The sequence below is a fragment of the Falco biarmicus genome, chromosome 7 (genome assembly GCF_023638135.1).
Source record: "Falco biarmicus isolate bFalBia1 chromosome 7, bFalBia1.pri, whole genome shotgun sequence".
Lineage (NCBI taxonomy): Eukaryota > Metazoa > Chordata > Aves > Falconiformes > Falconidae > Falco > Falco biarmicus.
This window is the reverse complement of record NC_079294.1, coordinates 2,007,300-2,033,374: the sequence shown is the minus strand read 5'-3', so window position 1 is coordinate 2,033,374 and position 26,075 is coordinate 2,007,300. Positions and strand designations below refer to the sequence as shown.

Here is a 26,075-nt window from a genome sequence, read left to right as displayed (position 1 = left end):
CAGCAGCGATTTCCTATTCCCTTCTAGTTTCTGAATGACATTTGCTCATTACCTCTGCTGCAGTGTGGGGTTTGTCCCTTTTCCTTCCTACCTCTCTGCTGAACCCCCGGCAGCCTCGCCTCCCAGCCCTCTGCCTCTGGAGCAGCTGTGGGGCCCCGGGGGCAGGGCCCAGACCGCCCTGGGATGCTGATAAGGCCAAAAGGGTGAGCCCTGTGAGCTATCTTGGATACAGCCTCTGTCTCCTATGTGGCATGGACAAAATTTTCAGTACTTAAGCAGTGTTCAACTACCAAGGCAAGTTAAATAAAGCTGGTCACTAAATTACCCCCCAGCCTAATGACAGACCAGCACGCTGTCATTAAGGCTCCAAATACAAGCCCTACATGGGCTTGTCTCCATGAGTGCTGGGAGGGCCTCCTGCCTGGTCCCTGGATGGTGGCTTCTGGGGAGAGGCACAGAAACCTTGGATGTTTACCACTCCATCTCCCTGAGCAGCCACTCAGGGAGCAGAAAATTAACTGAGGCAACAGGTCTTGCAAGGTTTCAGCTGTAAGAGGATCTTTACTGTTGCCAGTCGGGGTTAGAACATGGAAGGAGAAGTGGGGCAATTTCTCTTTTATGTTATTGTCAGTAAAAGGGAGTAATTCCTCCTCTTACCTTAAAACCCAGTTTATTTGCACTGACAAAACTACACACACAAATTGTAGACATAAAAAAAAATTTATTTGAACAAATACTAGACACAATCACAGAGGAAGAAAGCAGCTCTCAATACAGTTTCTTTTCCAGAATGAAATAATCCCTGTTTCATACCAAGCTACTGCAGGGCAACCCTTGCTCTCCCCTCAGCAGGAGGGAGCTTGGTGCTCTTTCTGCCCGTGGATTTGCTCCGTAGGGGTCCGGCGTGCTCCTCAGCAGGTCACACCACAGCCCTCGGTCTCACAGGCTATAGAAATGCGTGAAGACCCAACAGAAACTGAACTAATGATACAGCAAAGGTGCCCGTACAGGTAGGAAATGCGTGCAGGGATGCGTTGCTGAGTGAGAGCTTTGGTGGGGAAGCGGTGTCCTGCCTAGAGGCATGGAGGACATGTCACTTCCAGCTACCGCCTCTGTACTCTCCATCTCTTAGGACTCCTCACTGGACCCGGACGCGCTGCAGTTGGGGGATCCTTTGCTCAGCTCGTTTTGCCACGCCATCCTTTCCAGGTCTCTAAGCCCTACCCTACGAGCAGCTCCCAGGCTGTGGGCCACATCCCTTAGCAAGACCTGCCCACCCTTTTCATGCTATGATACCGCCAGGGAAGGCAGCGTCCTTGGGGGCTATGTGAGCCGCGCCACAAAGAGATGGTGGTGAGAGATGTCGGCAGGCACCTGTTTGGATCCAGAGCCATACCGCATTACTCGCGTTTGAGTTTTTACAGGCCCAGTAGCTCAGGTAGGCTTGCTTTTGGTGCAGAGCAAGCAATCCACAGCTATGTCACCATCTGTCACATTACTCAGGAGCATCCCCCAAACGACGGGCCATGGCCTGATGCAGAGAACCCCCTTGAGTATCGAAAGCATTGCCTGACAGGACCTGTCATGTGCTCTGCTACATAAACCATGAACGAAATGTCACTGTGAAAGAAGTTTTAGAAATCGATGCAAGTTCTGTAATAAAATGTGAATAGACTCACCAGGAAATTAGTCCCCTGAGAAACAGGTGAGGGGAGAACAGAGCAAACAGTGAATGTTTTTCTCTGGCAGGAGCTTCATGGATTTCCTTCGCTTTTGATTTCAGCAGATCAAGCATTGACTTTTAAGAAAGGGAAACACAACAGAAAGAAGCCCTGCGCCCTCCGTTCCTGTTCTGCAGACTCAGGAGAAATAGTACACTGTAAACTCTGTTCTCCTGTGCAGATCTGAAACAGGAGTTTTACTGACCAAGAGGAACTTTCTCTTTCTCACTCGTTACACCTCTCTTCTTTTGATTCAGAACTTAATGTATGGACAATATTGCTTTGAAATTGAGATCACTAGCAAATTTTTCAAGTTTCTATAAGATTCCCTGAACATTAGCATCTCAGCCAAGTAGAATCACAACTTTCTTTTAACAACGTTCACTATTCTTTCCTTCTTCTTCTCCCTTTCATCTCTCTTTTTTTTTTACTTTTTATTCCCTTCCTTTTCTTCCTTCTCTCTTCTTTCATTACATGCATGGCTCTCCATTGACATTTCACCCCTTGGTAGTGTTATAAACCCTTTGCTGACACAGTTTCATCCCTGCTAAGACAGAGCCACTCATCACTGTTCCTCACCTGTTCTTTCTCTCAAAACACCCCCACCCCCACCCCAAAAGGCCTTTCAAAATAGGTCCCCAAGTCCGTAACTACAGGACTACAGCACTGGCACCCACTGGCCTACAGAGTCCTCTCAGAGAATGTTTTGCTTAAAGGATCACTGTAGCTCCCTGTGCACTTTCTCTTCAGCCTGCTAATGGTCTTTATTTAGGAAAAACCTTCTCCAGGGTACTCACAATACAGGGCTTTTAAGAAAGAGTGCTGCTTTTTCACAGACAAGTGACTTCTACCTATTTTGGCAAGCAGAATCAGAGGGGGAGCCCAAGTCTCACATTCCAAACTCCACAGCCCACGTCTGACTACGCTGCAGTCTCCTGTAACTGCCCCTGCCCTACTTTCTGCCAAGCCTGTACATCAGCCAAAACATAGGTAGACTTTGAAAGTCCCTCATGTCTATTATGCTGTGTCAGAACTCCGAAAGCATGTTAGCTTCAGACAGAAAACTGGTCATTTTGAACAATGGAAGGAACCTGCCTACTCCAGCGTACTGAGTCTTGATGTATTAAAGGCTCCCATTAGCCTGGGACACTACAGACGTGTTTGGCAGGTACTTAGGGCTGCCTGGACCATTCCACATCCTGGCACAATGGAAATCCAGTTCATGACTCCTAGGCATCTGATACCCAGCAAGAGCCAGGTTTCCAAGCCCAGCAGCTTATCATACCCTTCTTGCTGGGGCCATAGGAGCAGTCACTCCAAGAAGGTGCAGAGCCAATGCTGGCATCGGGTGTTTCTTTTTTCCCCCTCCTCTCAAAGCAGCTTCAGACAAAGCAAAAGAACTTCTTCCAGCGGCACTTGGAGAGAGTTTTGATGCCTTTGGCAGTCATCTTCTTTTCCTGCCGTGCTTTGTGCTCAACACCGCTGACAATGGCCATGTCGAAAACTTCTTTGAGGTTCTTCTGGGTGAGTGCTGAGCATTCCAGGTAGGCTTCTGCCCGGATTTTGTCAGCTAGACCTTCTGCCTGAGGCCGGGCCACAGGCTTCACGTGGTAGCGATCCAGGCTGATGAGGACATTGACATCGTCCCGCAAGTCTGCCTGCGTCCCCACTAGCAGCACTGGCGCCCGGGGGTTGTGAGTTCGTATCTCAGGGATCCATTTCTCAGTAATGTTTTGGAAGGAGCTTGGGTTTACCACGCTGAAGCAGACAAGGAAGACGTCTGTGTCGGGGTAACAAAGCGAGCGCAAACAGTCAAAGTCCTCCTGTAGAAAATGGAGGGGGGGGGAGAAAGGTCTTCACTGGTCTGATCTCCTAACAGCATGATTCTGCAGTGGATTTTTCACACATTAACTAGGACAGCAACACCCTCAGAAGCAGGGCATCGTGCTGACTTTGTGGCCATGCCACGGTTCAGATGGAAGTTTCAGAGCTGAGAGTCTGTCATTTACCTGTCTGTGACTGCCATACCAGTGAATGACTGATGCTGGACTAGTGCATTCCCTTCCTTCCCATTTAAATACTGCCTTCCTCAAAACCCTGTCCCACAGGACCAGAGCTGACAGCTGCTTTGGAGCTTACCTGTCCAGCAGTGTCCCACAGCTGGATCCGGACGGGGGCTCCATCCACCAGGACCTGCACTGTAGCAGAAAGAGAACAAGGATGAGTTGTCCAGCATACACACATACACTCCTACAGGCTTTTCCCCAGAGCGCTCTGGTTTGTATCCCACTGAACAGCTTGCTGAAGTCACTCAAGCCTGTCCTCCTTGCTGAGAATCCTCCCAAACCTCACTAAAACAGCTGAAGCTTGTACTGGGAACATTAAGAGACCTGCAGTAGGCTTTCTGATTTGGTTAGCCCTCCGATGTTACGGGCTCTTCTCCAGTATTTTGAAAGAACAGTTCCATGTTATGGGACAACTGCTTCTTTAGGGAAGAGAAGCTGTTAGCCAAAGAGTTCTTGCTCTTCCACAACCCAAGAAAGCAGACAAGGATAAAGACAAAGTGAGAACTTCAGCAACTTGCTCCTAGCTTCTGGGCCAAGGGTGGAAGTTCAAATCAGTCTCCATTCAACAAGCTATTGGAGATTTTCCCCACCCAGGCCAGAAATTTGGCTTTCAAAAAAAAAAAAAAAAAGTGTTTTTGTGAGTGTCCCAGCTAAGGAAAAGCAATGAAGACCTAAACCCAGCTTTGAAATGAAGATGTTATTAAGGAAAGAGCGATGAGTGAAATCCCCTTCAGAGACTATCCGCACACTGGAAAACTGCTGAGTTACACATGTAAGATTGCTCCCATTTCACTCCCTAATCACAGCCAGCCTTCATGTGGTATCAGCTGACTCAGACTGAGGGCTGGCAGGACCTCTGATGGAAACCTGGAATGAAACTGTTAGATGGTTAAGTGCACAGACACCACAGAGACTGGTTAGGAGTGGAGGAAAAGGAGAAGGGGGATGGGGGAGCTGGAAATCCCTTGGAAGTCCTGGCAAGGTGGATGGGGCTGTGCTCTGGTGAACAGAGGCAGACACCCTGGCTAGGGTGACAATGGCTGGCACTTGACACCAGCTAGCTAAACTCCCTTGCTGTGCCCAGGGAGGAAGCTTTATTGGTCTTTTTGTTAAGAAAAAACTGAACCAACCAACCAACAAAAGCACAAAAAGCAAACCAAAATAATCCCACACCAAAACAGAAGCAGGATCAATCTTTTGTGATTCTTGAAGTAATTAGCCAGGTGAGAAAAGCATCAGAAACAACCGACTCAGAGAGTTTCACACCAGCTCTTGGAGGAGAGCACTCCTCCCTGAAAGCAGTCTGGGCAGAACAACGGAGGCACAGATAAAAGATTAACTGAAGTTTGGTGGGCGCCTGATGCTGATGGAAAAATGAAGGGGTGGGCACGTCCACCACAGTGCCACTCCTTGTGACGTAGCTGAAAGTCATTGCTTCCTTGTGACTGGGAACCCATTGGGTTGTTACCATATCTCTGCCCCAGAGGAGGAAGAGAAACCTGTTCCTGATCAAAGAACCTGCTAGATCCTGACTTGATCTTCAAGGCACTGGGCATTTGCCTTTCTAGTATCTGATTTCTTCTGTCTCACAAGTGCATTGAGAGAAGGAATTAGCATCTCTGAAATGTCTTAACATCTTCAGAAGGAAGGCACCACATATATCAGCTGCTGCCCCAGTGCTTGCAACAGAGTTTTGCCCTATCTGCTGCTAGCCTGAGCCACACCAGCAGCTCAGCGACAGCCCTCCAAATAACCGCCCTCGCAAGGTCACACCCTCGGCCGAGGCTGGGTTTGGTACAACAGCGAAGTGGCCGGCAGAACAGGATAGCCTGGTGGAGAAAGGTCACTGGGTACACATCTCACCCTGGCTGCCCTAGCTGGCAGTGACACCCAGCAGGAGGTAGCACCCCAACAGATGTGGCTGGGTCACAGTCCAGGAGCCAGTCCCCCCAACAGTGCAAGACTTTCTCCTATCTTGTTCCTGCCATTACAGTCCCATGACCAGGATTAAGGTTAAATTGCTCATTTCTGCTGGCAGTTGCAATTGCAGGTATTCCCCAAGAGGGGAGGGAATTGGGTTGAAATTTCTGAAGTGGATCTTGAACCATAATTCCTGAATCCAGGGAAGGACTTTCTTCAAGTCTATCCAGGTTAAGAGTCGGCTTTGTAAAGGGAAACTTCTCTATTCTCCCAATAAGGAGACAGTGAACTTCAGAAGGCCCATTTTTAATGTTTTTGATTTCTATCAGTTGCAAATCCTATGCACCTCTGGAAGTCAAGCTTGGTACTCGGACATTCAGAGCAGGGCTAAGTCTGCGTGCAGCTATCTTGCTGCTTATCGGGGAGTCTGAACTCATACCACCTCCACCTTTCTGGATCATTTTATTATGGATTCGCTCTTTCAAAAAGTGTGGAGGCTAATAACTATGGCAATTTCAAGCCTCTCTTAGCCCAAACCATACACATCAATGTAAAAGGAGCAGAGAGCAGTAACTTTTCCCTTGGAGGACTCCTTAGTCTGTTCCCAAGGGCTGCTGGACCCTGAACAGTAACACGTTCCCAGCTCACTTCCTTCAAGTGACAGTGGAGGAGATTGGAGAGGGTCAAGGCAGATCAACAATTCCCAGTGTAAGAGCAAGCACCTGGGGGGACATTCAGAGGAACAAAACGCTCCCTCCAAGAATCCTCGAGACTATGACACATCAGGCTGCTTGTTCCTGGTCTGACTCGAGCCCACCTCTGATCTACAGATCTATGCTGTCACGTACTGTTGTGTTTCTTCGTATCAAAGCAGAAATCTTTCAGAGCTTTGCAATTTCCTGGGGTTTATATTAGAAATTGGAGCCCAAAGGAAAAGGAGTGGAGAAGAAGAACAAAGATAGCATTTACAGAAGTGGAAACTGCGGAGAGTTCATCAGCTGACAGGGAAGGCAACTCCAGCCAGACTCACACAGTTCGCCAACTTTTTGGCAGCCCCTGTTCAATGCTGACTTCAGTGGACACGTGGGGAACAAGGCTGTTTTTGCTGTCAGTTGAAGCGAGAAAGCCCCCGGTGCAATGCTGTGATATTTCTGAGGCTCAAGCCCACCACAGCGGCAAAAAACCGAACCCCCCTTATCCAGTGGCAGTAACACCGCAGGCGCGGGAGGGTGCCCGGTTTGACAGAACCCGCGAACCACCTCGGCGTCCCACCGCGAAGGTGCCACCAGCTAAACCCCCCCGAGCGCCCGAGCTCGGTGCCCCCGGGCCGCGCTCCCCCGCTCCGCAAAGCCCCCTCCCCGCCGGGACCCCCGCCCGCCCCCGGGGGGATCACCGCGCCGCGGGGGACCCCTGCTCTCCCCCCCCGGCCGGGCTCGCCGGGTGCCTACCGGAGAAGGTGTCGAGGGCGGTGGGCTGGTACTCGTCGGGGTACCCGTTGGTGGTGTAGCTGACCACCAGGCTGGTCTTGCCCACGGCGCCGTCGCCCACCAGCACGCACTTGATGCCCAGCTCCGGGCCGCTGCCCCGCGGGGGGCTGTGTCTCCGCAGGGCGGGCGCGTAGTCCAGCAGCTCCTGGGGGGGCATGGCGCCGGGGGGGCTCAGCGCGGGCAGCGCCCTGCCATGCTCGCCCGCCGGGCTGCTGCGGGGGGGGCTGCGCGCTGCCGTGCGGGGCCGGGCTCTGCTGCCCCGCTCCGCATCGCTGCACCTGCCGCCCCGAGCCCAAAACCGGCCGCATTTCCCTAGGCCCGCCCCGGCCCGCCCCGGCCCGCCCCGGCCCCGGCGCCTCCGCCCCCCGCCCGCGGGCAGCAGCGCCGGCTGCCGGGGTGCGGGGGTGCCCCGCCGGGGTGCGGGGGTGCTCTCCGGCCCGGCCCCCTGTCCCCCCCGCTTCGCTTTTCAAGCGGAGCCGCGCTGAATCACGTATTTCCCTCGACCAGCCGCCCCACCTGGAGCATCCGTGCTCCCTGGCCCGGCTGGAATCCCACCGGCAGCGCTGGTCGGCGGCGTGGGGGACACCAGAGAACAAATGACAGCAAGGCATCCCGTCTGTTAACTCTCCGGCTGCCACCCCGGAGCTCCTCCGAGCCAGCCAAGCTGTTGCTACATGCTGGCAAAACCCGCAAAGCATATTTTCCCAGCTGCACGGACAAGTGCAGCAGCTCCCAGTCTACTACTGCCTTTTTCCATGTTCACCTCTGGTCGCTCACACACTGGCGTGCGTGCCCCTGGCAGCTGGGAGATGCCTTCATCCCTGCCCTGAGGAGCTCAGTGTCTGAAGAAGTACAACTAAACAAACAGAAGAGTGGGAGCACACCACTTAAAAGGAAAGATGTGGCCACGCTATCGCCGCAACCATTGCGCCCCAGCGTAGCACCACCAAGGGACCGAGAACACCGGAGGGAAAGTATTAACGCACACAATACCTAGTCTTGCAACATCAGCTTTGAAAATGAAGTTTCTTCCTAATGGAGGAGCCAAAGTCTGGCTGTCAATGAGAGCCACAGCTCTGCTACACGATGTCCTCCATCGTGCTGTCAGCAAGGGGGACCTGTCTGCACCAGGCAGGTTCGTGCTGCAAGGAGCCACTGATTCACAGCTCCTGAGCTTGCGTCTCACTGCACTTTGCATCTGCACTGAGAAGCTACCCAGGTGTTACACCTATGTTCATGCTAAACTTGAGAAGACATCTTTACATCAGGCACAGTCTGAAATGCTTTTCCCCATGACTGACAGAAGGTCACATGTACTGCAACCCCTCAGGTTCAAGAGTCTTGGCTGGACAAAGCATGCCCACTCTTTGGAGACAGCCCACAGGTTTCCTGGAAACAGCAAGAAGGCTTTTTCTCTGCAGTTTTTTCTAGCACTTTGCTTTCATGAGCCTCATCTGTGTTTTTACTAGCGCAACCTTGAATTTCTACACCTATAGAAAAAGGGATGATATTATAAACTAGGCTGCTGCTAAAACGTGTGCCAGGTAGTCTTGCTACGGCAAGTGGATGCTAACTCAAGTGACTGGTTTGCATAGACTGGCTTTTTCCAGTGCCACGCTCCCCAGTGGTAGTTCGGAGCCAGGTGACAGCTGAACTGCTGCAGAAGAGGCAGAAAGCGCCGGGGCAGGCGATACTCTACGATGCGCGAGGTGTGGCTATGCCTCTGATGGGACCGGCAAGGGCACTCTGCACCGCACCCGGGGCAGGCAGCACAGCAAGCGAGGATCGTGCAGAGGTTTTGCAGTGCATTTCAGGCACAGGCTGACATTCTGTGAACTATGACATTTCCATTTAACCGGAAGAAATGAATGTAAATGAGGGATTATTCACCAAATTATTCACTGTTAGCAAGTGTCACCAGTAGCAGGGCAAGAGATGAAGCCGGCAGCCCTTGCTTCCTACATGCTCTTTACTTAGGAATGGATGTCCCTGAAGACAACACTGTTGCCCCACTCCAAGGATTTAATCCCTTTTTCTCTCACTCCTTTCCTAAAACCTCTTCCTTCTGTGACTATGGTCTTTTTTCCTTGCAGTTTCTGACAGCCATTGGTTGACATACACTTAACTTGTGGATGAGCTTAAGTGATTTTTAATCTCCATATAAACTAAGCGATTAAGCAAACAAACAGGACAGCTCCCACGGGTTCCTTTCTCAGGTCTTGCCTTGCTCCTGACAGCTTACAGAAGAGTTTCACAACACAGCAAGGAGTCAGACATTTTGAATTTGCAAGATTTTTGTAGTTTTGTTTTTGGCAGTGAAAGTCTGTCCCATTCCTAGAGCTGCAGAACCGACAGCCACAGAGAGCCCCAATGCTCGCTGCCTCCCTGCTGTGCTCCTCTGCCAAAATCAGCTCTCTGCCCAAGTGGGAAATACAGGCTGCAATGCTATGTTTGGCATCTCTCCCGGGAATTATAATTAGTACCAATTATGATGGTATTCCTCATGATGTGAATTCCCATCCATCGGGAGTTAAGTGCAGAAGATCAAACTGTTTTCAGGCAGACCAAATATAGATTTCAGGTACTGTTAGCATTCGGCCGTTATTCAGCTGGGCTGTACTACCATATGTAGCTTCTTAAATTAAAGAGAAAAGCTGCTCCATTAGAGTACACAGTGATCTACAGTGGAAATTGATTTATGTATTTAGGCAGTGTGTGACTGTCACCATCGAACAAACTTTATCCATCTGTACAAAGTCCTATTATTAAAAAAGCACAGTTATTTGGAGGAAAACACTTCCTCTTCTGCTCTTTTCTATTAATTATAGCCACCTTTCTCACTGAGCTGTGGCAGAAGAAGTCCACCTATGGACCAAGTTAAAAACAGTAACTAAGCCAATTTGGATGAGGAGGAAACTAGGGCTTGTCCCTTGTGGTGGGGTCAAAGCTATGGATCAGCTCAAACTATTCCATTTAACTTTCCCTCTGAAGTGCAGTGTTACAATATTGGGAAACTGCAATGCTGGGATTTTTTGCAGCCAGTGGTCCTGACTTTCACTGGCTCCTGAGCAATGTTGCACCTCTGACAACATCATGTTCTGCCTCTCTGGCTGATCTAATTTGTATTGTCACAATTATGTGTGGCCACGGACCAATCTGCATGAAGGTCGCAGAGTGGAAGCCACTTTCACTGTCTTTTGCAAAGCCTACCGAACTACTCACGTGTCCTCAGAAAAAGCACTGTGTTGTGGGAGTTGGCAAACCTCAGTTTTAAAAGTAGCAGGGCTCCCTTCTTACCAAGGGGGAGAGAAAAAATTATAGGCCAGTCCTAACATGGTGGTGAGCAAACCTGGCCTTCAGCTTTACCTGCGTTTGTACAAGTGGGCTGCCTATGCCAGTAGACTCCCTTTGCAAATGATGCCCTTAGATTGCATTTCTCAGTCCTCTCACAGTGCTACCTGTGAGAAACACGAAGCAATGAGAAATGGGGGGATGCTGAGAACAGGCAACATTGCCACCACACACCAGGGCAGCTGAGTGGGGGTCTAGATTTGAGAGAGGGGCTAAACTGGAGCGCAGGTGCCAGAGCAAACTGGATCCCATGATGCCAAGAGATACGCTAAAGAAATCGAGATACAGCCAAAGAAATCGAGATACAGCCGCTGCCCAGCCTGAATAATCGAAGGCGATGAGACAACCAGTGCTGAGTCACCTGGCCTTTTGTCATGCACCTGAGTGTGCATCCTCCCTGGGAAAAATCAAGCATAATTACCACTTAAAAGAAGTGAGACAAAAGGGTGAAGACAAGAGCTGGAGTCTGGTTTTCCCTTGTGGTGTGCCTCGTCTAGTCGTGGCAACCTGCAGGAAATGATATCAAATGCTTCTTGGTATCATTTTCTATCCACCTTGCAGAGGCAGAAATAGCCACAACGCACAAGTCAGTGGAAAATGAGGCTTCGGCTATTCACAGAAAAATGACTACAGCTGAAATTAAAGGAAGAAAGATCCTAGTATCTGCTTTCCCATATACAGCTCCTGATTGATACGAGCTCTGTAGTTTCAGAGTCCACAGCAATAAAAATACTTCATGATTCTGTAGCAGCTAATGGGTATTCCTGGTGTGTACTGGAGATGTGTGATTTTGAAATGCCTTTCAGGTAAACAAAAAAAGGAGAGAAATTATGTTCCCGCTGTCCTGGTCTCTGAACTACTTTATTGCTCCTTGGAAATAAAAGCAATGCCATGGGGGATGCACAGAGATGTTCTAGTTCATCTGTTCACTGCCACTCAAGTTAAACACAGAGGTAAAAAGCCACAACAATTTTATACTATATTTTAAGATTACAGAATAATGAGTTTAAATGAAATGATGGTGCCACTAGCTTAAAAAATGTTTTCTTAAACGTTGCAGAGAAAGGTACACACCTATATTCTCAGCCCCTTTCTCAAAGACAAATTCATCTATCTAACTTCTACAGGAACAACTCCTGTCTCTTGGATGTTCCATAAATAATTTAGAAGTATGTTGCCATCTGCTGGAGAGTTTAGATCTTTTAATAAATCACCTGATAAACGTAAAAAAGTGGGCAAGGTTTATGGCACTCAAAGCCCTTTCTTTAAATCTGGAAAAGAAACAGCAAACTTCAGAGTAACGACAGGTTGGGAGAGAATACTCTGAGATTAATTTAATTATCAATTAGATGTCAATCAATTAGACACTTCATGGGAAGAGAGGAGTTAACACTTTACTGGAATGGGTGAGGGAGTTAGCAAGAGGAAGGTGATAAGGTTCATATCCCCACGTGAAACAGGGAAAGACAGGCAGTTAACACCGAACAGCAAGGGGCTGGGCGGAAGAGGGATTGCTAGGAAAACCATAAAATGCTGTGACACCACTATCTCCGTCGAGGTACCGGTTTCAGTTCTCAGGCTTATCATTTATAGATCTTTCTTGAGGATCAGAACTGAGGGATTAGTCACAGGGTACTGGTGATGGGGAAAAGGTTGGGCATCTTTGTTGGGCATTTCATGGAGCCTGTTGCATTTGGGGAAATACACCTATTTGCCTATGGGTTTTATGCACACAGTGTAATTTTTATGTTGATCACAGTGAAGGAATATTCTACATAGAGTGAAGTGGAGTGATGATCAGTACCATGTCTGTAGTGGAAAACTGTGAGGAAGTCCAGCATTTAATTCAAATTATAACTGGGTCACTAGGTTATCTCAGGGGCAGTTCAAGCCATTGAAATCTGAGCTGCCTTTGTTCTGCCCTTTCCTCTTCCCACAGCCCCATCTTCCTGCACCAACACTTGTACTTAGGTCGTGGATGACACAGTCATCTGCTGCGAGGCAATGAACTGGCTCACTTTGCAGCCATACACACACTAATACTGGCACAATGTGTGGGCTGGGCAGGGGCATCCAGAAATGACAGAGACAGTGTTGTAGAAGCCCACATTTAGACAGGCTTAATCTGGACACAGTATATGTTTGTCTCTGCCATTATCCAGAATCTGTTCCTCAAGGCAGCTGAAGGGATTAGCATGTCATACAGCACCTAGATGTTGATTACTGTGTTCATACCTTGGAGAAAATGTTAATTATTTAAGCCAAAATTACTGTGTGTGACCACAGCCATACAAAAACAAGAGCAGAATTTAGGTTTCCAATCCAAACATATCACCAAAAATCACTCAATTCTTTCCCACAAGTCCCTCTTACAGACTTATACCACTACTATACACAAATGTAATCTTCTGATTCTTCACACATTCCTGGTGAATCAAAGACCTGACAAATATTTTGCCTGCAACCCTTGCTCTCCCCTTCTTTTCAGGATATTAAATCTGTGAATGCAGCACTGGGACATAATTATTGCATGACTTTACATTAAATAAATCACAGCAGATGACAGTGCAGATGGATGGAGCAGGCCTGTGGGCCTGCATTAGCTTTAGGATGATGTTGTGTTTCCAAATAAGGTGAGGATCTGGCTTCCAATTTAACAACACTAAAATCAGACGCAGGTTTCTCACGAGGTATCAGCCCTAACTGGCAATAATGTCTGCCAGAATGAGAGGGAAAATCTCTTCCATTTCTGGACCTGACCAAGGAAAAAAAGATCATGAAGATATGTCCTGATCTAGGGTTTGAATGGAAACAGCCATTAGAGCTGGACACTGAGAAATTTGTGCACAAATTTCAATTTAGCCTGATTTCCAGATGTATTTCAAGATAGTTTATTTCCCCCTTAAAACACCACCTTTCGGTCTTCTACTGCTAAAAATGTGACTAAACAGAGAAGTATAAGGATCATTGTTGAAGGCAACAGAAGGAGACCTAATCTGAAACGAGGGGTCAAACTATGCTCACCCCTGTTACCTAAACATGAGCTGAACCTGCAACCAATGCAAAGAGCTACAGGGATGCTCCAAGAAACTAACTGCCTCCTCTTTTTAAGGAGAAAGGCAAGAACTACCTGGCTTGGTAAATCCTGGATTTGGTACATCTGCATGAAGGCTATGATTTGTGATGATTCTTGCAAAGGAAATCAATGCTCTAAAACGTCCTCTACGCTAAAGGACGGTGTTTGAACAAGAACAAAAGGATTCAGACTAGCCACATTTTATGCTAGACTGGAAATCAGAGCTTGAAGTCATGAGAATAATCAGCATTTGGAACAGGTATAAGCCGGAGCAGTTAAAGGAAAAAATACCCACGCTTTTAGATAGTGCTTGATAGGAATAGAGAAAGGACTATATGATGTGGTGTCTGCAAGAGTGGGAGAATGGATCTGATAGTCCAAGAAGTCCCTTCCTACCTCATTACCCTAAACCTAATGTAATTTCTGTGTACCTCTGGAGAAGCTGAAAGAAAACAGTTGCTGTTTATGATGATCAGGATGATCGGAGAGCAAAGGAATGTGGTTTTGTTGTTTTGGCTCAGAGCTGCCACATAAAGAGGGTAAACAGCAGAAGCTGGGTCTCAGCTCCTGCTAGTGCTTGCAGGCAGGTTGCTGAGTCAGGAAGAGCCAGTTATGCATTCAGCAAAGCAGGCAGAGGTGACCCCACAGAGGCGCACCATGGCAGCCTCCAGGAGCCCAGCTAGTGCGGGGCCTGCATATCAGTATCAGCCTCAGCGCTGGGGAGAAGGCCTGAGGCCAAGCAATGCAGACCAGAGCTCTAGTTTATGGCCATGAGGTGTCCAGTAAAAGGGCAGATGAAAAGGAGATGCAACTCTGTGCAGTGCCAGCCACATGCCACAGCTACTGGTGGGGCCCCACTGCCACAAGGTGCAAGCTAACCGTGGGAAGACCTCCTCTATCTTGTCATGGATCCCTCTGTGTTGCAAACTGTCCTGTACCCTGTGGGACAACATTTCTCTGTTCCTTCCAGAGACTGTTGTGAAGTTTACATCTAATGTACAGCATATGGTATACATATGTATATGGTATACATAAGACTATACACAGGTACACCTGTATTCATTTTATATATGATGAAACCCAAAAGTGTTGTGTAAGAAATTCTTTTTGTTAACGCCATTGTTACAAATTCTGCTAGTTTAAGCTAGAGCGTAAAGCTGTACTAACTGTTGGCATATCAGAACAGAAGAAAACGCCAGGTTTTTAAGTACTATTTAGTGATAAAGAAGCCGAGTTCAACACACATGGTTTAGAAAGCTGGATAAAGTTGCAGAGGAAATCTAGCACAGTTCAAGGACAGGCTTACGCTGGATCGCCACATGCTGTGCCACAACCAACATTTTAGCAATAAAGCCAAGATTTTACCACTCAGCACAGGAGTTCTTATAGGTGTGCTTAAGAACAGCCAATGCCTGGCTGCAGTCGGAATCACTAGAAAATACAGTGTTTCAGCACTGTCACGACTAACGGATCCCGGCTGGTGCGCTCGCCAGGTGATCTATCACCCCACGGCTGCACACCACAGGATGGCAGCGGGCACCACCGGGACACGCGGAGCCTGCAAGCCTTGCTGTGCCTGCAGCACCCCGAGACCTGGAAGCAAGGCCACGGGCCGGTTACCCACCTCCGAGGCATTATTACGGACACGGGGATCGGGGCCGCGCCTAGCGGCCTGTGGCAGCCCGGCGAGGCGCCGCCATCTTGAAGCGGCAGCAGCGCGCGGCCGGCGGAGGGGGGGGCGCGCAGGTGCCGTGCGCCGCCGTGCGTCACGTGACGCAGGCCAGCCGCGCGCTGCGGCAGGCGCGGGCGGCCATGGCCTCCATCCTGGACGAGTACGAGGACTCGCTGTACCGCTCCGCCGCCGTGCAGCCCAGCCGCGCCAGCGTCGGCATCCCGCACTCCGGTAGGTGCGCGGCGGCCCCGGCCCCGGCCGGCCCCCGGGGCGGCGCTAGCGCTGCGCTCACGGCCAGGCCCCGGCGCGCCGCGTTCCCCTCAGCGCGGGCCGGGCCTGGTGTGTGGGCCGCAGCCCCTCGGCGGGGCCTGGCCCGGCCCCGCTGCCGCCCGCAGCCCCTCGGCGGGGCCGGGCCCGGCCCCGCTGGGGTCCCCCTGCGGAGGGCAGGCTGCACAGCGGCGGCTCCTTAGCTGGGGTGGAGCGGAGGGCGCAGGGCACGTCTGGCCGGGGCGGGTGCTTCCCGGAGAGGGTGTATCGCCCAGCAGCTGCCGTTTGTTTTTTCATCGTTTGCTGTGGGAATTGTTCCCACGCGGGGGACGCTTGATTCCCGGTGGAGCTCGGGGGTGGTGCAGGCCGCTGTAGCAAAGCTAAGGCGCTGGTTCTCTGTGGGAGGGCTGTGTAAGGCCGTAGCCCCTCTGCAGTGAAGTGGTGCGTGGTGGAGAGGTGTGTACGTGAAGTGGCCTGCCTTCGTAGTCACAAACTGTAACAACACCCCAGCACTGCTCAGTTCAGAGCTATCGTAGCTGTCTGAGATCATCTCATCAGCTTGCTTCCCTTCCTCCCCCCCTCCTCTCTGAGGAGCCCAGCTGTTACGGCTGTATGCACAGCTCTGCCTGCTCGGGGTTAGTTTCCTACACGGGGGCTGTTTACCACAGACTTTATTTTTTACGGTGGTTCCTTTAGGCTGACTACGTGATGGCAAGATTACTGCTGAAGGAGGTTACCAAGAAGCCAGTCTGTACCACTATTAAACCTGCCTGTCAAGGTCTGGGAAACCTTAGTACACTGTTCTGTTCAAGGAGGTGTACAATCAAAGAAGTGGTGTGATGGCCAGACAGTTGTTTATTTCATGTGAGAGAAAGCAAACAAATGGCAGGTATATTCCATGATAAATTGAAGGTTTAGTAGGTTCAATAACTGTTCCCTATTAGATGTCACCTCACAACATTTTATTAAGTGTGGCAGGGCAATGGAGTTTATTTAAGTATTATGGTATTGTCATGGTAATACCAGCTGCTATGCAGATCTGGTGTTTTTGAGTTGAAAGTTTGGAAATGTATGGATACATTCTTTCAGATTTTTCCTGATACAGTATTGCACACTGTCAACCTTTGGGGAAACAGGTTGTGAGATTTTTATGTGGTAAGAATTGATGAATTCTGTCATACAGTGTACATTATTGAGTATAAATACACAGACAGAATATCCTGAGTTTAGGTACTGGAGTAGGTATGTTTCCCATGTTTGTTTTAAGGTGTATAGTTACTTTGTTGTGTAATCTTAGATAGAGAGTTAAGTGTCCTGAATAGGTATTGTGCAAAACAGTGTTGGGATGAACAGTGTTACTGAAAATAAATTTTCAAGGACTCAGCTTTTCTTCTTGAGTGCTGCAACACTGTCTCCAGTCATGGCTGTCTGATGGTTGAGAAATCTGCCAGCTTGCTGACAATTGATATTGGCAAAGGGAGTTTGGGAAACTGCTTAATTGCAAAAGCACAGCCTAATCAGGATTTTAATTATTCTTAAATCAGACCAGGCTGGTAATTTTGAACAAAACTTGGGCTGGTAGGAGTTGTGAGCCATCTGAGGTTCAAGCAACGTGATGTTAGAAAAAGATGCAGGTAAATAGTTAACGTCCTGAACAGTCCTTAAGGTTAGGTTGGAAAATTTGGAAGATGTTAAAACTTCCTCTGTTTCAGTTAGTTGTTGCCTATGCTTGTTGAACTGCAGGTACTGTTTCTCAGAGTTGTAGGTAACCATGCAGTGACTCTGTTGCCAACCTGAAGCACTGCTGCATTGTAAACTTAAAGTACTGCAGTTCCAGCATGAGAAGACCTACCTTGGCCCACTGGACTTGACTGGTGTTGGTGAGCTTAGGTCTTTAAACAGATTAAAAGCTCTAGGGAAAAATGCAGATTTGCCCAGAAGTCAGGGTGGGAAGTGCTGCAGTAGAATCTCCCTGAACAAAAGAGGGAAGTTGGAGTCAAGATGGAGGGGACTGTTTGAAAGGAAAAGAGACTTCTCCTTGTCTAGAGAACTGTAAGTTAAAGAAGTTCATCCTTCTCCTGTTATGGATGCTAATTAAAATCCTCATGTTAGTGGTGATGATTCTACAGTTTTTATAATTGTAATGGATACAGTCCTAAAGAGTTCAGAATGCTGGAATCCAATCCACTGGCTTGAGCTGTGACTGATTTAAAAAAAAACCCAAAACACAAAACCCCTCACCCCTGACTCTTAAGTACCTAGCTGTCTATAGGTGCTAGGTGTTCCCTTTCCTTCCTGTGTCTGGGTTCTCTTGCTATCTCAGTCAGCCTTGTTTTGGCTGGTGGCAATCTGAAAAAAATTCTGTATTGCCTGAATGAATGTGACTTGGTGATCCATTGGTATGTGGGTTTTCCCCATTAGAGTAATCCTTCCTTTTTATATATTAAAATATGTATTTTTGGGTTAGCTGCGACATCGTGTGAATCTACAGCTTGGGAGCTTTTTCTGCATGTTTCGGTCTGCAGTTCATACCAGCAAATTTAAACTGTGGCGTTGCAGCTCCCTAATCTGAAATGAAGAGCGTCTGTTTTGCGTAAGTGGGTAATGTTTTAAATGTGGATCAATGTGTGAGGAAAAAAACATATGTGCTGAGCAAAATGCTGCCTACTCAGATTGTGGTTGCTTTGTCTGTTCCTGCATGTGCATCTTTCCTCTAAAATAAGAATCCTTTAAAGATCCTGCGGCTGGTCTAGTGGTGAGGCAGAGGCAAGGAGGAGGCATTGGTGGAATAGGCAATTAGTTTGGATTCCTAGTGTTAGCAGGCTGCATTCCACTGCTGCACTGGCTTTTTCAGCAGCAGCAGGGCTGAAATTAGGAGTTTTTCAGGATCGTTTGGGGGACATTATAGGTATTGAACGTGATTCAAAGTGGTGCTGTCAGTCCCGTTCTAGAGAGTGTCAGGCCTATGCTGTTTAGGATGGAAGCAGTCTGTTTCCTCTGAGATACAATCCCAGGTTTCTGTTTTCTTTAAGATTACATATTCCTAGTTAGCTACTTTTGCCATGAATGGCCTTAACTTGCTATAGCTCTTTTTGGTTTTAACCTTCCTGTCCAGGCTAATTGCTGCATGGATCTGCTTGCTTTAGAAATCCCTCACATGCACATGGAGCGAAGCAGATGGATTAACTTGGCAATGGGTCAATCTGTCTTATTTTCTAGCTTGGGGTAGTATGGTCAGACTGAGGTTCTCTGCTGTTTTCTTTGTCAGAGAGTTATGTAAGACTATTTGCGTATGGGAAACTCCGTCACTGGGAAAACTTGTCTCATGGGAGAGATACGGATGAAACTTTGTGATAAGATCTGTTTGTGGATGCACATATGTTCCATGATTTTGCTAATGAGTATCATCACTTGGTTTTGGCTTGATATGAATGCCTTCTTATTTTGCACTTCATTGGCTTGTCTGAGCTCTTCTGTAGCTGTTTCCTTGTAGGAAGATCATAAAGAGTGCTGGCCTCATTTAGGAACAGAATGGCATGGTCTCTGCAAGTCCTGTGGTTTTGGGTGCAGAGGTCTACCCATCTTCAGTGAAAACTAAATCTCCCGTGCTGTTTCTCTGTGCTGCCACATGATGTCAGAGGTTCACCTGTCTTAAAAGTTGTTTGTTGACTGCTTGCCTGTGGCAGGGCTTTTGCCTTTGTTGTACCCAAAGGAATGAGTTTGAACTCCATCTTGTCCTTTGCCCATCTGCACTGAAGATCGTGAGAGGTTTTTAAAGCAATAGATTTCTAAGTTTTATTTATTTATTAACATATTTCTCTAGAAGTGTGTCACTTTCCTCAAGTCAGACCTTACTTCTCCATTCTCTGCCTTTCCCACCTAGATATCTTTCATAAGTAATCCCTCAACATGCCTTCCTATGTATGCCATATTTCCCAAGCTGGTTGGGACTAAACTGACTAGCTGACTTAGAAAGTTAGCCCATGTAACTAGTTGTGATTGTACACGGTCCCATTTTCAGTTTATGATTTGTCAGGTTTGCTTGGTTGGGCTTAAAATGCAACGTGTGTCCCATAAGGTGGCCGTGTCTTGTCATACTTCAACCCTTAACTCTAACCTTAACTTGCCTGAATCCTAACCAATGCCCAGTTATGTTTTTTGAGAAGATCTGATGATCAGGTTAGTCTGGCTTTCTCTTGGGATTTGCCACGAAACAGTAAACCAGTCTGAATGGATTTTGGCTCAGGAAGCAATTTATGTCAAGACTGGAGCATTGCTTCAGCAATCACCAGGTCTTGGTTATTGTGTTGGCTCTAATAAGTAGTTCGCATGCCTTCCAGCAACAACTGGAAAGTTGCAATTAGGATAGTGTTATGGTTGGTAAAACAGCGTTATGGTAAAAGCAGCATTGTGACCTCCAGCTGTGTTCCCGGAGCAAATAATCCAGCAAGCCTCTCTCTCTGATGAAGTCTGCTATGTGGTTACAAAAATCCCAACATGGCTTTCAAAATAGCTTTAGCTTGTGAGTGATGGATGTTAAGTATGGTAGCTCATTCAATTCCAACATGGAATAAGAGAGAAATGTGTTTCAATTAACATCACAGTGGTCTCTTGGGTAGCTTGTATGGGGAGTGTCACGCTAGAGCCCTCTTTGTGTCTTGTGTAATACCAGCCAGTCTTTCCTGTCTTGAACAAATAAACTGTCACCCAGGGAAAACAAATTATTTTGTGCTTCTGCTATTTATTTTCAGCTTTTTATGCAGTTTATGTGACAGTTTTGTGGCTTCCCCTGGAATTCTGTATGCTTTCAAATCAATGAATTAATGCTTGTGATGTTTGCGGTTCTGTGACAAGACGGTAAAGCGTATTATGACTTTTCTTTCCTGTTATACACACCTACGTGAGTGCTGCTGTCTGTGTTCGTGCTCCATGGAGTGCACCCCTTTTTCAATAAAACTCAGAGCACGTGATGATCCCTCTAGTCTTTCAGGTTAGATTTTGATGTAGTGCGGGGTGGTTGTTGTCGGAGTTTGTCTTGTTTTGTTTTTAAGTGTTCGTGTTCTCTCTCCAGGATATGTAAATGCACGACTGGAGAAGGAAACGCCGATATTTAACAAGCAAAGGATTGATTTTGCTCCTCCAGAGAAAATCAACAGCTTAGTGGTCTCCTCTAACCAGCTCTGCATGAGCCTTGGCAAAGACACCCTTCTCAGGTAATGCTGCCCCAGACATGAAGTTACTCCTTGTTTTCCTCTACTTCCCCGCCCCCCCCCCCCCCCTTAAATTGTTAGAGAACTTATTACAAACCAGATAAGAGGCCATGGACCCAATACGGAAAACAGTAAGCAATTACGCCTACGTGAACTTTTCTTGGAACCACGCTTTCATGGTTTTTCTTTGCAGGATTGATCTTGGGAAGCCTGATGAACCTAATCAGGTAGAGCTGGGACGCAAAGATGAAGCCAAAGTCTACAAGATGTTTTTGGACCACACAGGTGAGGCAACGGACTATGTATATTTACAGACGGTGGTTGGCAGCAGATGCAATTGAATGTACCTAACTAGCAGTAGTGAAGGGGTTCTGTTTCTGTTCTGTAAACAAGGAGAACAGGTGGTTCTTCTGTGGGCAGGACTCCATTGCCCAGGGCCCCTGCCTACTGATTTGCCGAAAAACACTGGCTTGTTGTGTGTATGTTGTTGCTTTTGAACTCTCTAAAATGAACACAAGTAATTAGGCTGTTCTGAGCAAGGCTGCTAAAACCAACAAAAGGAAATCTTTGCAGTCACCCTGTGCTGTATGTGTTTATAAAAGACTTTTTAAAAAGGACTGTAAAACATCTGCAGCTCACTGTAGCCTTGATTAATTTTTAAAAAACAAAACAAGAGTTTGGAAAGAGATGCTTATATCTGTCACCAACTGCGAAGGACAGGAGAGAACTCTGGGAACTGTTTGTCCTTAGACTGCTTATTGAAATGGAAGAATACCTTTGCACTGAAGCATCCGGGACTAGTAATCTAAATTTGCAACATATGGACTACTGTTCTGATCCAGCATGGAGATCCCCTGCATTCCTATGAATGCTCGGGAAAGTCTTGCATTAAGTATGTTGATATTGGAGCTTATCAAACGTGAGAATTAAAAGCCTCAGGAATTTGGCTTGTGTAGGCACAGTCATAATTTGTTCTCTCCTTCTCCTTCCCATACCCCTCTCCTGTTGGCAGGCTCTCATCTCCTGATTGCCCTGAACACCAGTGAATGCCTTTACCTGAACAGAAGTGTTCAGAAAGTACGAGCACTCTCCCGCTGGAAAGGTCACTTGATTGAAAGTGTGGGCTGGAATAAATTTCTTGGTTCGGAGACCAACACTGGGCCTATCCTGGTGGGGACAGCCCAGGGGCAGATCTATGAGGCTGAAATCTCTGTCAGCGAGGGAAGCCTCTTCAGCACTAATCCTGACCAGTACTTCCGACAGGTCTACACTCTGGAGGAGGAGTCAGGACCTGCCCCAGTCTGCTGCTTGGAGATTGAAAGAGGGATAGAAGGGAAATTTTTTATTATAGCCACCACTCGAAAGAGACTCTTCCAGTTTGTTGGCAAAGTGCCTGAAGGGACAGAACAGCAAGGCTTCAGCTCCATATTTGCTATGCATGCTGACCATTTGCCCAGCTTCCGGGAATTCCCAGCCAACCTAGGTTTCAGTGAGATAGCCTTTTACACCCCAAAACTGCGCTCCAACCCACGCTCCTTTGCCTGGATGATGGGAAATGGTGTTTTATATGGTACATTGGATTATAGCCGTCCTGACTCAATTTTGAGTGATGAACGGGTCTGGGTTTATCCTTCTGATATTGACATAGCTGTGAACAAGCCAATATCCATTGTACTTACCCAGTTCCACTTCCTGTTGCTGCTACCCGATCGGGTGAAAGCTGTATGCACTCTGAACGGGCAGGTTGTTTTTCAAGATCTGTTCCTAGAGAAGTTTGGCTTGTTGACGCGCATGATCAAAGATCCCACAGTCCAGCAGATATGGATCCACACTGAGAAAGTAGTGTTCCGCTACCATGTCCAGCGGGAATCTAGAGACGTATGGAAGATGTATATGAATATGAACAAGTTTGATTTAGCCAAAGAGTATTGCAAAGACCGTCCGGAGTGCCTAGATATCGTGCTGGCAAAAGAGGCAGAGCACTGCTTCCAGAACAAGAGGTATATAGACAGTGCCAAATGTTACGCACTGACGCAGAACTACTTTGAGGAGATTGCCCTGAAGTTCATTGAAGCCAAGCAAGAAGAGGCCCTGATGGAGTTTCTGATTAAGAAGCTAAGTAACCTAAAGCCATCTGAGAAGACACAGACCACTCTGCTGACCACGTGGTTAACAGAGCTGTACCTGAACTGGCTAGGTATATTGGAAGGAGATCCCTCACAGCGAAATCTCTATTTGGATACTCGGGAGAAGTTTCGCACTTTCCTGAGCAGTCCTAAAAACAAGGACTGTCTATTTAATAACCGAGCATCTATTTATGAGCTGTTGGCTAGCCATGGGGACACCGAGCACATGGTCTACTTTGCAGTCATCATGCAGGACTATGAGCGTGTAGTAGCTCACCACTGCCAGCATGACGAGTATGATGAGGCCCTAAATGTGCTGTCCAGGCACAGAGACGAGAAGCTGTTCTACAAGTTCTCTCCAGTCCTTATCCAGCATATTCCCAAGAAGGTAGTTGATGCTTGGATTTCTATGGGCTCTAGACTGGATGCCCGGAACCTCATTCCAGCCCTTGTTAACTATAGCCAGAGTGCCAGCACCCAGCAGATCAATGAAGCCATTAGATACATGGAGTTCTGTGTCTATCAGTTGGAGGAAACCCAGCAAGCCATTCACAACTACTTGTTGTCTCTTTATGCTTTGTGTCGGCCGGACTCGCTGTTGTCATACCTGGAGCAAGCAGGAACCAACCCGAATAGGATCCACTATGACCTGAAGTATGCGTTGCGCCTGTGCGCAGAGCATGGGCACCACCACGCGTGTGTCCACATTTACAAAGTGATGGAATTATACGAGGAGGCTGTAGATCTTGCCTTACAGGTGTGTATGTGTCTGTGCATGCATGCTATGATATATAGGAATGTAGCTTGTTCAAGTTATCTTAAACAGCTGAGCGCTGAGAGGAACTGGACAGACTCATCTGTGTAGGAGCTGTGCAGCTAAGTCTAGGAAGAAAAAACCGTCTCTGTTAACGTACTCCTGTGCTTTCACAGTTGTTTTAAGTAGACAGCTGGCCCTGACAAGCCGTAATTGAGGTTAGGAGCATGGGAAGTATGAGGGGGAGTACTGTCTGTCTTTAAGCTTAGTCTATAACATAAAATACCTTTAACGTATCTGCATTTGTGCAAGATTTCTGTAGCTATTGTTCAGGATTCTAATTACTTCCTATTCCTAGCTGTGATAATTATCACAGAAGAATGCCTTTGTCAGCTTTGTTTGACCTTCAGGGAGATGTTGGATTTTTTTCTGTTGGCATTTTTGTGTCTTTGCTGAAATGTGTGGCCAGCAAAGATACTGTAACATGGCTTTGCCTTTATTGTAGTGTTGGGCTTTGTGTTCTCTGCTGGACAGCAAGCAGATCTTCAGGGATATACTGGTGGAGGGGTGTTAGACATGTAAACAAGGAATAGGCCAGTAGTGCAGCCCTAGGCAATAAGATAGCAGTAGAAGTTTTCTATTAATACCTCTTATAATGGACAGCAAGCTTTGAAGTTGAATGGCAGATAAACAAAGAAAGAAACTTACTTCTGTTTCCTTATCTGTCCAACTTCTAGGTGGATGTTGATCTTGCAAAGTCCTGTGCAGATCTCCCTGAGGATGATGAGGAACTCCGGAAGAAGCTCTGGTTGAAGATTGCTCGCCACGTTGTTCAGGAAGAGAAGGATGTCAAGAAGGCAATGGCCTGCCTTTCCAGCTGTGCCCTACTGAAGATTGAAGATGTCCTGCCGTTCTTCCCAGACTTTGTCACTATTGACCATTTCAAGGAGGCAATCTGTAACTCCCTAGAGGACTACAACAAGCACATTGAGGAATTGAAAAGGGAGATGGAGGAAGCCACACAGAGTGCCAAAAGAATCAGAGAGGACATCCAGGAAATGAGAAATAAGTATGGCTCTGTGGAGCCTCAGGAAAAATGTGCTGCTTGTGACTTTCCACTTCTAAACCGCCCTTTTTACCTTTTCCTGTGTGGTCACATGTTTCACTATGACTGTCTCCTCCAGGCCGTTTTCCCAAACCTTCCTGCCTATAAGCAGGCAAAACTTGAAGATCTTCAGAAGAAGTTGGCAGCTACCAGTCAGCCTTCCAAGAGCCACCATCGTCCCAAGGATGCAGATACCATTAGCTTGGGGAAGGGGCAGCAGAGCCGGGAACAGATCAAAGCTGACATTGATGATATTGTGGCAGCCGAGTGTGTGTACTGTGGTGAGCTGATGATCCGGTCCATTGATAAGCCTTTTATTGATCCCCAAAAGTATGAAGAGGAGATGCAAAGCTGGCTGTAGGTTTCCAATCTGCAGCTGTCAATGCACCAGAGCATTTTTTTGTTCACAACTTGTAAAGCTTCTGTAGTGGCAATCTAACGCCCGGAAGCAAGAATACAGTGACTTTTGTGGAACTCTAAGGAAAGAGTAATGGGGTCTTGTTATCGGGATTACAGTGAACTAGTCTGGAAAAATGGGGAGGTATAGCTATGGCTGTCTAAGAACTTGAACAATAATAGTTAAGAGCTAACCTACTGGAATATATTTAGCAGATGTTTGCTGCATGCGATTCTTCTGAGGTTCTCAGTGTGAAGCTAATGGAGTGCCTTGTTGTCCAGAAGGAATTGGGAACAGCCTTGTGATTTGTCTTTCCTGTTGTGTGGTATTTGTTTTGGTGAAGACAAGCTTAAAGGGAAAGGTAGTGAAGAACACTACTTAGTGTAGTCTTCGTTCATCACTTTCAGAGCTAGAATTGCCCGTTTCCTTTTTGCTGAGAGTCTATAACCACATACATGGAAAGACTGTGGAAGGACAAATGCTCTTGCATATATATTTTGTAAACATCGTGTTACACAAATACATGTTTATACACAATGTAATATAGGAATGTGTACAAAATCTCAAGCAGGAGTGTCTCATAATACACTTCAGTCATTTGTCTGCAATTCAAGGTGTATAATTCTCTCTCCCATGAGCTTTGTGGACAAGACCGTACATTTGAATTTTCTCTAGGTACTGTTTCTAGCAATACTTCCTAGCCTGTTCGCCTCTTCCTCCCTCTCTCCATCCTATTTCTACTATGAGTGGTTTTGTATAGTGGGTCTTGGTTTTGTCTTCACCTCAAACCAGAATTGACATATACAGTAGTAAGGTTTCAAGTGATGCTCTGCAAGCAGGAGCACAGCCTCTGTATTGTGTTGCTGTGGTCCTCTTCAAGCTGCACTTGAGCACTTGCCTAGAGATCCAGTCATAGGTTTCCC

The 26,075-nt window shown here is 47.4% G+C and overlaps 2 protein-coding genes across 3 annotated transcripts; one reads left to right on the top strand and one right to left on the bottom strand.

Annotated features, from left to right (window-relative positions):
* Positions 1-708: 708 nt before the first annotated feature.
* RHOV (ras homolog family member V) lies at positions 709-15,230 on the bottom strand. Its single transcript, XM_056345113.1, has 3 exons — positions 7,156-15,230; positions 3,861-3,919; positions 709-3,544 (listed from the first exon to the last, which is right to left on the bottom strand). The coding sequence occupies exons 1-3, from the start codon at positions 7,349-7,351 to the stop codon at positions 3,104-3,106; spliced, it is 696 nt and encodes a 231-aa protein (XP_056201088.1). The 5' UTR covers positions 7,352-15,230; the 3' UTR covers positions 709-3,103.
* Positions 15,231-15,371: 141 nt separating this feature from the next.
* VPS18 (VPS18 core subunit of CORVET and HOPS complexes) lies at positions 15,372-25,760 on the top strand. Of its 2 annotated transcripts, XM_056345112.1 has the most exons (6): positions 15,406-15,524; positions 16,257-16,449; positions 20,632-20,773; positions 20,964-21,055; positions 21,783-23,653; positions 24,388-25,760. In XM_056345112.1, the coding sequence occupies exons 2-6, from the start codon at positions 16,443-16,445 to the stop codon at positions 25,114-25,116; spliced, it is 2,841 nt and encodes a 946-aa protein (XP_056201087.1). In that variant the 5' UTR covers positions 15,406-15,524; positions 16,257-16,442; the 3' UTR covers positions 25,117-25,760. The 2 variants fall into 2 exon arrangements, with proteins under 2 accessions (XP_056201086.1, XP_056201087.1); XM_056345111.1 differs by lacking the exon at positions 16,257-16,449 and having other exon boundaries at positions 15,372-15,524.
* The last annotated feature ends 315 nt before the right edge of the window (positions 25,761-26,075 follow it).

Coding starts and splice junctions, on each gene's coding strand:
- VPS18 (XM_056345111.1), top strand. CDS start 15,434: ATGGCCTCCATCCTGGACGAGTACGAGGACTCGCTGTACCGCTCCGCC. Junction 21,056..21,782: donor GATGTTTTTGGACCACACAG/GTGAGGCAACGG, acceptor TCCTGTTGGCAG/GCTCTCATCTCCTGATTGCC. Junction 23,654..24,387: donor CTGTAGATCTTGCCTTACAG/GTGTGTATGTGT, acceptor TCCAACTTCTAG/GTGGATGTTGATCTTGCAAA.
- RHOV (XM_056345113.1), bottom strand. CDS start 7,351: ATGCCCCCCCAGGAGCTGCTGGACTACGCGCCCGCCCTGCGGAGACAC. Junction 3,920..7,155: donor CGCCCTCGACACCTTCTCCG/GTAGGCACCCGG, acceptor TTTCTGCTACAG/TGCAGGTCCTGGTGGATGGA. Junction 3,545..3,860: donor TGTGGGACACTGCTGGACAG/GTAAGCTCCAAA, acceptor CATTTTCTACAG/GAGGACTTTGACTGTTTGCG.